This window comes from Sinocyclocheilus anshuiensis, unplaced genomic scaffold (genome assembly GCF_001515605.1).
Source record: "Sinocyclocheilus anshuiensis isolate Anshui unplaced genomic scaffold, SAMN03320099.WGS_v1.1 scaffold654, whole genome shotgun sequence".
Taxonomy (NCBI): domain Eukaryota; kingdom Metazoa; phylum Chordata; class Actinopteri; order Cypriniformes; family Cyprinidae; genus Sinocyclocheilus; species Sinocyclocheilus anshuiensis.
Window position 1 is genome coordinate 102,669 of NW_015544152.1, and position 11,198 is coordinate 113,866.

General features: G+C 39.6%; 2 protein-coding genes across 2 annotated transcripts in view; both read left to right on the forward strand.

Annotated features, from left to right (window-relative positions):
* Window positions 1-3,274: 3,274 nt before the first annotated feature.
* Window positions 3,275-10,051, forward strand: LOC107695200 (extracellular calcium-sensing receptor). The gene is made up of 8 exons (XM_016495019.1): window positions 3,275-3,325; window positions 6,257-6,387; window positions 6,537-6,825; window positions 6,905-7,428; window positions 7,507-7,714; window positions 7,864-8,064; window positions 8,897-9,020; window positions 9,150-10,051. Exons 1-8 carry the CDS (start codon window positions 3,275-3,277, stop codon window positions 10,049-10,051), a joined length of 2,430 nt encoding a protein of 809 aa, XP_016350505.1.
* Window positions 10,052-10,450: 399 nt separating this feature from the next.
* olfcv3 (olfactory receptor C family, v3) overlaps window positions 10,451-11,198 on the forward strand; it is a 3,499-nt gene continuing 2,751 nt past the window's right edge. The window contains exons 1-2 of the mRNA XM_016495024.1: window positions 10,451-10,677; window positions 10,827-11,115. Of these exons, the coding sequence (XP_016350510.1) occupies window positions 10,451-10,677; window positions 10,827-11,115 (516 nt within the window). The remainder of the gene's footprint in view (window positions 10,678-10,826; window positions 11,116-11,198) is intronic.

Here is an 11,198-nt window from a genome sequence, read left to right on the forward strand (position 1 = left end):
TATCAACAAGTGTTTTTAAATGTAGGACGACTATCTTTTTTTCCCGCAGCCAAACGCCGCACGCCGGAGATCCGGCACGGTGCCAGAGAACTTTAAGCCCTGCAGAATACTCATGATGTGGTCACAATGTGAGGTCACAGCTAGCTAAAAGTGTAACTGCACAGCGCACTCACTGTGTGCTCATACTATGGTCAATGTGAGGTCACAACACACTCACTGTGTATTCATATTGTAAGCTCAACATGAGACTACTGTCATATCATTGTGTTAAACTCATTCTGTTTGTTTAGTGTGAGTTAACTGTGATCTAAAAGTTCTCTAATATTGGTCAGTAATATCACAAACATAGAATTACATCATTTATTTCCTTCAAAGATACATTCTGCTTCTGGTGTTGTTTTGGTGACTACTTTTTGATTCTTAACTTCTATTTATTTGTCCCCTTGGAAAGACTTGACACATTCTGAAACACAGAGAACAATATGTTAATGCAATCAATTGCTAACAACCTAACAGGTGAAAATAACTATTAGTTAAACAAAATATGAAACAATTTATGCATCCATGCTTCCACAAAACATGCTTGTATAGTTACTGAAAGAGACTGCGCTGTCTCCCGTTTGGGTTTTAGGTAGATGGCCCACTTCATGGCCTAGGCGAACTTCAGCCTTATCTGAGGGAATTGCTATTTGAGGATAGCTGTGTCCAGCCACCTAGTGTTATGGCCGTTGCTTGCATCAGGCTTTGATCTGGACTATGGTTTTTATGTGTTCGCTCCTTAGCGAAACATTACTATGGTCTGGATCTTCCTATTGTGAGCCTCTGCTCAATATATTGGTGAACGAAAAGCTAGCGTACTGTGGGACTGACACGGATTGGGGACCTCCTTAGTATAGCCACATAAGGGTGGTTATATTTCGGCCAAGGTAGTTGTAGAGGTCCCCTTTCCTAGAGTCTAACTATCTGAGGACAGCCATGTGCTAGCTCGGTGATTGCTCCCCTGCCTAGGGTTTTTAAGTAGCGGTCTCCTTGAGCCCTTACCTAGACAGTGCTGTCTCCCCTCTCTGGGTCGTAAGTAGACAGCCCACTCTCCGTGGTCTGGGTAGTTTCAGTCTGTTCCACCTCTGGTAGCCCTTCCTACACACATAGCTATCTGAGGATATCTATGTGCTAGCTCAGTGACTGCTCCCCTTCCTAGGGTCTTAAGTAGCGGTCTCCCTGAGCCCTCACCTAGATAGCGCTATCTCCCCTGCAAGGGTTGTAAGTAGATAGCCCACTCCTGTGGTCTGGGCAGCCTCATAGGATGGCTTACAGGCAAGCTGTGTGGGACCAGCTGCTGGTAGCTCGGTGATTGCTCCCCTTTTTAGGGTTTTAAGTAGTGGTCTCCTTGAGCCCTACCTAGACAGTGCTGTCTCCCCTGCTAGGGTTGCAAGTAGACAGCCCACTCTTGGTGGTCTGGGTAGTCTCAGTCGGTCCCCTCCTGTTCTACTATTCCTAAAATCTATGTTTATGGTAAGCGTACACGCTAGCTTCTGTGTGCTTTCTAAAATCCACATTGTGGGAAGTGTGCAGGCTAGGCACCCTGTGCACTTTTCTAAAATCTTGTATGGTATGGGTTACACGCTCGACTTTGTTCCCATTCTCTGAGTTGGTTCTGGCCCCGGTTCTCCTTGGGCCCCACTCCAGCCTCATAGGAGGGCTTACCGGGATTTTTCAGGCTAGCTGTGTGGGACCAGCTGTGGATAGCTCGGTGATTGCTCCCCTTCTTAGGGTTTTAAGTAGAGGTCTTCTTGAGCCCTACCTAGACAGTGCTGGCTCCTCTGCTAGGGTTGCAAGTAGACAGCCCACTCTTTGTGGTCTGGGTAGTCTCAGTTGGTCCCCTCCTGTTCTACTATTCCTAAAATCCATGTTTATGGTAAGCGTACACGCTAGCTTCTGTGCGCTTTCTAAAATCCACATTGTGGTAAGTGTGCACGCTAGGCACCCTGCGCACTTTGATATAGCTATCTGTGGATAGCTATGTGACTGCTCCCCTTCCTAGGGGTTTTAAGTAGCGGTCTCCCTGAGCCCTAGCTTAGACAGTGCTATCTCCCCTGCAGGGTTTAAGTAGATAGTCGTTGCCTTGGTCTGGGCAGCTCTTTAGGAAGGTCCTTTTCATAAGACCCTTTGGATATAGCTATCTGCGGATAGCTGTGTCCTTGCTGGGATTGTTGGTGGCAATCCTCTTTAGGAAGGTCCTTTTCATAAGACCCTTTGGATATAGCTATCTGCGGATAGCTGTGTCCTTGCTGAGATTGTTGGTGGCAATCTTTATAACTCCTCTAGGCTTCCAGCCTCTCAGTGGTCTTATGTATCTGGCTACTATTGCTCACATAGCATAGCTATCTGAGGATGGCTGTGTTCTTAGCTTGGTTAGGGTGTTCAACCTTATCTGGTATTGGGCTTCCTCATTTTACCAAGTTATGTGAGCGGCCCGAGGCGTCAGTGGCTTGGCCCCTTTCTGAGGATAGGTTTGGTGTATGTCTGTCACCTCGTTGGTGCTCTCTCACCTGGTGGACAGGCATGCGCCTCGGCATGGCGTGACTGGATATCGTTCCCCAAAGTGTCCACCAGGATGCAGCGTTGAGTTCCCTAGAAGGGGAAAGTCTCGGGTTACTCATGTAACCATGGTTCCCCGAGAGGCATGTCCCTTTGCCATGCCTTCGGCCTGCCTGTTTACGTCTCCTCAGACAACTGAGTTGGTGACGTATTCAGCAGGTGCCCCTTTTATACTTCCGGGTACCCGCTTATGACGTCACGTGCCACGTGGACCAATAGGATTGGAGTTGTTTTACGCATGCTTCAGGTACCGGTCACGCAGACAGCGTTCCCCAAAGTGTCCACCAGGACGCAGCATCTTGTTCCCTCTCGGGGAACCATGGTTACATGAGTAACCCGAGACGTTCCCCAAAGTGTCCACCAGGACGCAGCGTCTCGTTCCCTATCGGGGAACCATGGTTACATGAGTAACTCGAGACGATTTCCTCACTACTCATACTTCTCGCTGTATTTTATAAAGATGACGCCCTGTGTTTCACGTTTCCCATTTTTGTTGCCACTCCTTAATGATATATGCTGTAATTATTGCTTTTGCTTCAAATTTGTTGTTCGATTTCTGAACAAATTTTTCTTTGAGCCTGTTTATAGGAAGTAACCGAACTGAATCAAACTTTAGTTCCGGGCTGATGACGCAAGACGCACAGCCAAAGTTTGCTAACTGTTGAACTGTCGAAGTATGCCGATGATTACCGTAGATGCTGATGAAGGAGTTTATGATACTTTGCAAGCCTGAGGCACATACTGGAAATATGCTTAGGTAGCTTACTAATGTTATTAAATAATATTTTATTAAAACCTGTAAAATCCTTTCTGTAGAGAGATGTAAAATGATTGTACTATAGTTTATTGTATATGCAGATTATATTTTAAGTTGTTACACAAAATCAAGGAGTTTATACAGTTTATCTCTCTATATACTTTAGACATGTAGAACATATCTACATTTCTGCATCAATGTATGTAATGTGTGCTGTAGGTGCGAAACTTTTAGTAATATTATTCAAGATGTAGATGATCTTATCCCCGGTGACCGATATTTGAACTGCCTCCTCTCAACCTGCTGAAAATTTTAAACTCACAATGAGGTCACGCATTACTCACATGGTGAGGATCACTGTATGAGGATCAGTGGTGGCTCCAGGATTTTTTTGTTAGGGGTGCTAAGGAGGGGCTTAACAGTTCAGAGGGGGTGCTAAAAATCTAATTAAATTGAGTGAAAATAATGAACGTATTCACAAAATATTTTATCTGTGATTGGCTGATAGGGGCAGGCTCTGTCAGAGATTTATACATAGAAATATTGTAGAGCACGATTTTATGTTGCCATATTCAAATAAAGGTTTAAAAATAGGGCTGTGCAATTAATCGCATGCCATTGTCATGCGCATCTCGTCAGTAAAGCCGGGTTCATCTGCGATAATGAACGCGATATTGCCTAATTGTCAGTGACCTATGGATCTGTGTAGTAAATGCCGCTCCATCTGAAAACAGGTGATGGAGATTTACTGCTAATCACGGAACCGGCTTTACTGACGAGATGCGCATGACAATTGCATGCGATTAATTGCACAGCCCTATTTAAAAATAACAATGTTAATTGCCACATTCAAATAAATATTTTAAAATGCAAGCTAAAATTCACCAATTAAGCAAGTATATGTTCAGCTAATTATCAGCCTCTTACATGTATGCTTCTTGTAAACAATTAGTGAATATGCATATAAACAGCCTTTTAATTAACAGAGTAGAATAATCATGGCTGATAGTAAGACATGCAAGTGTAAAAGAAAACCAAACTTGATGCAAGAAGAGCTGTTACTTCTTGCCCAACTGGTTAATGAAAACAAGGATATAGGCTACCCTTACGGAAAAGAAGTTTATTCAAGTGTGCTATTAGTATACTTCTTTTAAACTAAAATTAGGAAAGTATACTTTGTCTACTTTTTATGTACTTCTCAGAAATGGGCTTCATGTACTTCTCAGAAATATACTTAAAATGACATTTAAGTATACTTGACTTATACTTAGAAAAAGTCTAAATATATTTGAGATATACTTGTGTTCCTAGAATCTGTGTTTTCATTGTAATACTGTAGAGGGCGCTAGTACACATCTTCTGTACAGAATTTCCAAAAAACACAAGTGAAGAAGAAACCGAAACAACAGATGCTTACACATGTAATCTAAAACGATCATCAGACATAAAACGGTATCAAAACTATGTAACATTATGGAATAAAATGTCGACCGATGAAGAGGTAATAATAACTGTCAAGCTTTGGGGTGTTGATCGACTTTATCTACGTTTTGATTATCATTCTGAATCCAATTCAGTCTTTACCTCCATGCCACGCCGAATTGAGGCATTAATTAAAGCAAAAGGAGCCCCTACCAAGTATTGAGTACATGTACAGTAAATGAACATACTTTCCAGAAGGCCAACAATTCACTAAAAATGTTTTTTTTATTGGTCTTATGAAGTATTCTAATTTGTTGAGATAATGAATTGGTGGGTTTTTGTTAAATGTGAGCCAAAATCATCACAATTAAAAGAACCAAAGACTTAAACTACTTCAGTCTGTGTGTATTGAATTTATTTAATACACGAGTTTCACAATTTGAGTTGAATTACTGAAATAAATGAACTTTTCCACAACATTCTAATTTATTGAGATGCACCTGTATACTACTAGTACACTGATATTTGTATACTTACTACATAAACAATACTTAAAAATATACTTGAACTTTACTTAAGTATTCTTACTAAAATAAACTTGAAGTATACTACTTTTTGGTAAGGGTAATCAAAGGAAAATTGTCTCAGACAAGTTCTACAACAGTCATAATACCCCCGCAATTAAGGCGATATACCTTTTTAAAAGCTCATTATCATCAAATGTTTCTAAAATGTTTATATTCCAAGGCAGATTGCCGGCAACAGCCATTTTAGGAATAGTCTGTGGCTTGGTCTTAGTGACTTAGGAGTCCTCTTCACTACTCCTAACGTTACACAGATTTAGGAGCTAGTTTTACTGTTAAAATGCTTTGTGAAATACTCTTAGAGCAAAAAATGTCAGAGTCCTAAATTTAGGACCGAAACACCCATTATTTTTACGATTTTCTCCTAAATCAGCGAGTTTGAGCTACTTTTAGCCTTAAGATGTTTTGTGAATACGGGCCCAGATCTTTTTATTTACGGATATGACATAAACACGCACAGAAAAAATGATGAAAGTACTAAATTTCCTGTGAAATAACAAAAATATTAATAATTTTTGGCTTGACATTCTAATATGGGGTTAAGCAAAACACTTTTTGGAAGATTGTTTTATGTGTTTTATTATTATGTAAAGTGTTTAATTTTGAAGAAAAAAAGTTACATAGAGTAGGTTTAATGTTTGATGAGGGATAGTATGTTAAATGAGGTCTTACATATTCATTTCTTTGCTGCATCTTGGGTGCTATTACACTTCACGTGACCAAAGAATAAGTCATACATAATGATATGCAAGTTGAGTAACTATATAAAACCTTGGGAGATAGAAACACCTCTTAGCTCTTTTTTTTTGTAGAGCTTGATAGAACAATGATTTACCTTTTTGTGTCTTTATTTCACCTTTCCAGTGCAGCTGTTACTTTAAACTGTTCCCCACAGGATGACTTTGATCTGCCAGTGTTCATGACTAGTGGAGACTTCACAATAGGAGGAATGTTTCCTTTACATTATAGAGTAGAGCTTCCTCCAACAGACTACATAAAGAGACCTTTAGCAGCACAGTGTCAAGGGTAAGGACATTTGTTATTTTCAAATAATTTGTGGGCAGTTTAATGTTTTATAAACTGTTTAATTGTTATTCCATTTGCAAGATTATAAGATGTCCAACCAATGTTCTAAGCAAATTTACAAAGCTATTTTTTTGTGAATTTAAATTCAGGTTTGATCCAAGAGCTTTCCGCTGGGCTCTCTCTATGAAGCTTGCAGTGGAGGAGATAAACAACAGAAAAGACCTCCTGTCAAATCATACACTGTCTTACAGAATTTTTGACTCTTGCTCCACTCCTGTGACTGCTCAGAAAGCAATCCTGGCAGTACTGAATGGAGGGGATGTTGTTCAGAGTTCTATGTGCTCTGGGGCTGGCCCCTTATTAGGATTAATAGGGGAATCTGGATCCTCACAGTCCATTGTTCTCTCCAGAACTGTGCAACCCTTCCAAATACCCATGGTGAGTGTTTTGCATTATCTTCTTCTTCTTCTTCTTCTTCTTAATGAAATTTTATGGATTTTTATTTTCTGTTTTATAGATAAGCTATTTTTCAACCTGCTCTTGTCTAAGTAATCGGAAGCAGTTCCCAACATTTTTCAGAGTGGTTCCCAATGATGATTACCAGGTCAAAGCTATTGCACAACTCTTAAAAAGGTTTGGCTGGACATGGATTGGTATGGTGACTGAAGACCATGACTATGGCAGGTTTGCTTTACAAGGCTTAAAGCGAGAAATTGAAAATACTAACATTTGTCTGGCCTATCATGAAATGATCCCTAAAGACTATACTCAAGAACGAGTCCTAAAGATTCTTAAAGTAATGAAGGAATCCACAGCTAAGGTAGTTGTTGTTTTTTCAGTAGAAGGGGAATTGTATCCTTTCTTAAGAGAGTTTGTGACTAAAAATATCACAGGAATTCAATGGATTGCAAGTGAGGCTTGGGTTACAGCTTCAATGTTAGCAGAAACATATCCATTCTTAGATGGCACAATTGGGTTTGCAATACGTCAAGGCCACATCCCAGGTCTTCAGAATTACCTCAAAACAGTGACCCCAGAAAGGTACCCTTCTAACCTTCAAGTTCAGGAGTTGTGGGAGGCTCTCTATGGTTGTTCTCCCTCCACAACCAGCTTGAACAGTCATTTGCCCTCCTGCACAGGAAAGGAAACTCTCAGACAAGAACACTCTGCCTACATGAACACATCCAGCCCTCGTGTGGCCTACAATGTATATAAAGCAGTGTATGCCTTTGCTCATTCTCTACATAATCTCATTCACTGTAAACCTGGAAATGGACCATTTGAGAATTTCTCATGTGCAAACCTTAACAATGTGTTTCCATGGCAGGTAAAACTGTTTTATGGTCTGATTGAAACTGGCTAATTATATTAAATGTTAAAATGTTCTTCTTGAAATGTTTTCAAATTATGTTACTTTTTTAAATTGCAAATGTAACTGTGTCTCTGTTTCTCTTTTTTTGAAAACATATTCCAAAGCTTCAAAATTACCTTGAGGATGTTTCGTTCTCAATAGCTGGAGAAAATGTTAAATTTGATAATAATGGTGACTCAGTTCCATATTATGATTTGATAAACTGGCAAAGACACACGAGTGGAGATATTCAGTTTGTTAAAGTAGGCCTCTATGACGGTGCTCAGCATTCCGGGAGAGAACTGGTGATTGAGGAGCAGGCCATTATGTGGTCTAACCAACATAACAAGGCAAGGTGTTGACTGTGCACTGCAGTGCCATCTGTTGTTCTAATAATATAACTCACACTATAGTATATAGTCCTTGTGCCCCTATTATCATAAACGCACACACACACACACACACACACACACACACATATATATATATATATATATATACAGTATATATATATAATAGTGTTAACTTTTGCTGTGGTGTGTCAGTAGGAAATATCAGTTTATATTTCCAAAGCTACCTGAAAAACTATGCGCAAGTGCACCTATAGGGCAAAAGCTACTTTAAACGCAAAGGATGAAATGTTGATTTAATTTAGTTAATAGACGTTACTTGATACTTGTTACTTGTTACTTGAACAAACGTTACTTAATAAAGAAAGTCTATCTATGACATTATTTTTGACAGCATCCTCATTTTACAACATTTTTACAAAAGTGCCTAAAAATGTAGCAGTACTGTAGCTTTGCAGGTAGGTTTCTTCTGGATTTAGTCTGTCTCAGATTGTTCTGTTTCTTCATCTCATTCCAGACAGACTGGATGATGATGATGATGAGATCAGATCAGTGTGGAGCACTGGCAGTTGTCAAAAATCTCACTGGATTTTTACAATTAATGACAAAAATAATGTTTGGAAAGGTAAACTGATATTTCCTACTGACACACTACAGCAAAAGATATAAATAACTGACGTAAAACCATTTTTAAGCTGGTGAAAATACTAGTGTTCTAATAATTTGGACACCACTGTGTGTGTATATATATATATATATATATATATATTTATTTAGTCATTTATCAGACACTTTTATCCAAAGCGACTTACAAATGAGGATGTGCAATAATAACTGTGTCCCAGGATTCAGGACTGCTGCCCGTCGTGGGCAACCTCTGTGCTGCTTTGACTGTGTTCCATGTGAGAGTGGCAAGATCAGTAATCAGACAGGTTTGTTTATACTGTCATTAATGTAACTTTAAATGCATTGACGTGTTGTCATTATTATTATTATTTATTTATCTGTTTGTTTGTTTGTTTATTGTTTGTTTGTTTGTTTGTTTGTTTTTATTTTTATAGATTCGATAGATTGTATGCCATGCCCTGAAGACTACTGGTCCAATGCAAACGGAACAGTGTGTGTCCCAAAAGTTGTGGAGTTTCTCTCCCATGATGCAATGGGTATCACCCTGACTGTGATAGCTGTTGTCGGAGCCTTTCTGACTGTCACAGTGTTGCTGATATTTTTGTACAACAGAGGAACCCCTATAGTCCGTGTGAATAACTCAGAACTCAGTTTCTTCATCCTGCTGTCCTTGACTCTGTGTTTTCTATGTGCTTTGGTGTTTATTGGGGAACCCACATCCTGGTCCTGCATGCTTCGACACACTGCCTTCAGCATCACTTTCTCTCTCTGCATCTCCTGCATCCTGGGCAAGACTTTAGTTGTGTTGGCAGCTTTTACAGCTACCCGACCTGGAAACAATATAATGAAATGGTTGGGCCCCTCACAGCAGAGAATAATCATCTTCTGCTGCACTCTGGTCCAGGTGATCATATGTACTGCTTGGCTTACAATATCCCCTCCTTTCCCCTATAGAAACACTAAATATCAACAGTCCAAAATCATCCTGGATTGCAGTGTGGGCTCTGATCTGGCCTTCTGGTGTGTGCTGGGATATATTGGTCTTTTGGCTTGTGTCTGTTTTATTCTGGCTTTTCTGGCCCGGAAGTTGCCAGGCAATTTTAATGAGGCCAAATACATCACCTTCAGCATGCTTATATTTTGTGCAGTGTGGCTAGCATTTGTACCTGCATATGTCAGCCAACCTGGTAAATTTACAACTGCTGTGGAGATTTTTGCTATTTTAGCTTCTAGTTTTGGCCTCCTTCTCTGCTTATTTGCCCCCAAATGTTACATTATTTTACTGAAGCCTGAGAAGAACACCAAGCAACATCTCATGGGAAAAGTTATTAAATGATATATAAGGTGTTTGGGATATTGAATAAAAAAAAAAGTATAGGAATATAGTTTAAATGAACAAAGCTCATCTAATATGATATGCTATGTTTACTCTAATGTGATATGTTCATATAGGGATATGGAGCAAACAATCAGCCTGTATACATTCTTATATGCTAAAACTAACATACACTGCATTACACTAAAACTAATTATTGTCTTTCTAATGAATACAATATGTATGGCCATGGGTTGTGCTAGTGTTGTAAAAAGGAAGCATATTAATAAAGCATGTTTATAAATATGAGTATTTTGAATCCTACTGATGACATATGACTGTGATGCATAATGAGATGCATTAAGACCTGTGTCTGGTATATATAACAGGGTATCTTACCCACTGTAGTCATGCTAAGGGATGCAGGCATTAGAGAGCATGACAGTCCTGCTCCCATGGCTTCTGATTCATCATCTCAGTGCACTCACTCCTGGACATACTTCAAAATGTGTACTGCAAAATGATTTTGAGCCAGGCCTTATGGCAAATGGAGATTATGTAATAGGTGGTATTTTTCCATTGCACTACAATCAGGAAATGCCAGACCTTAACTGTACTTACAAACCGGGGCCAGTCAAATGTAATGGGTGAGTAACAAAGTTTAATTAATTAATTTTATTTATTTTTAACTGCATAGAGAACATCTTGAATATAAACATCTTGAAAGTGTGTTTTGCTAGAAATATGTAAACCTGCTTGTCCTTTATGTCCTTACTTCTGTTTTCTTCATCCGTAGATTTGATCCGAGAGCTTTCCGCTGGGCCCTTACTATGAAACTTGCTGTAGAGGAAATAAACAAGCGAGCCGATCTCCTGCCTAACTACAGTCTGGGTTACAAAATTTTTGACTCATGTGCATACCCTCTGACAGGGCAGAGATCAGCAGTAGCTGTTCTAAATGGGCCAAATGGGGAAAATAGTCCTATGTGTGAAGGTGCTGGTCCACTGCTTGCTATCATCGGAGAATCTGGGTCAGCTCAGTCTATTGTAGTTTCAAGAATTTTGAGGCCTTTTGGGATACCAATGGTGAGTCTAAAGTTCAACTTTTTTTTTTAAGTGCATTATGCTGTGTGTGTGTGTGTGTGTGTGTGTGTGTGTGTGTGTCTGTA

Bases quoted from the DNA above. Each gene is read 5' to 3' on its own strand.
- LOC107695200 (XM_016495019.1), top strand. From the start codon at position 3,275: ATGCCGATGATTACCGTAGATGCTGATGAAGGAGTTTATGATACTTTG. The intron at 8,065-8,896 runs ATGTGGTCTAAC...ATCCAAAGCGAC, and splicing joins TGATTGAGGAGCAGGCCATT to TTACAAATGAGGATGTGCAA. The intron at 9,021-9,149 runs GTTTGTTTATAC...TTATTTTTATAG, and splicing joins CAAGATCAGTAATCAGACAG to ATTCGATAGATTGTATGCCA.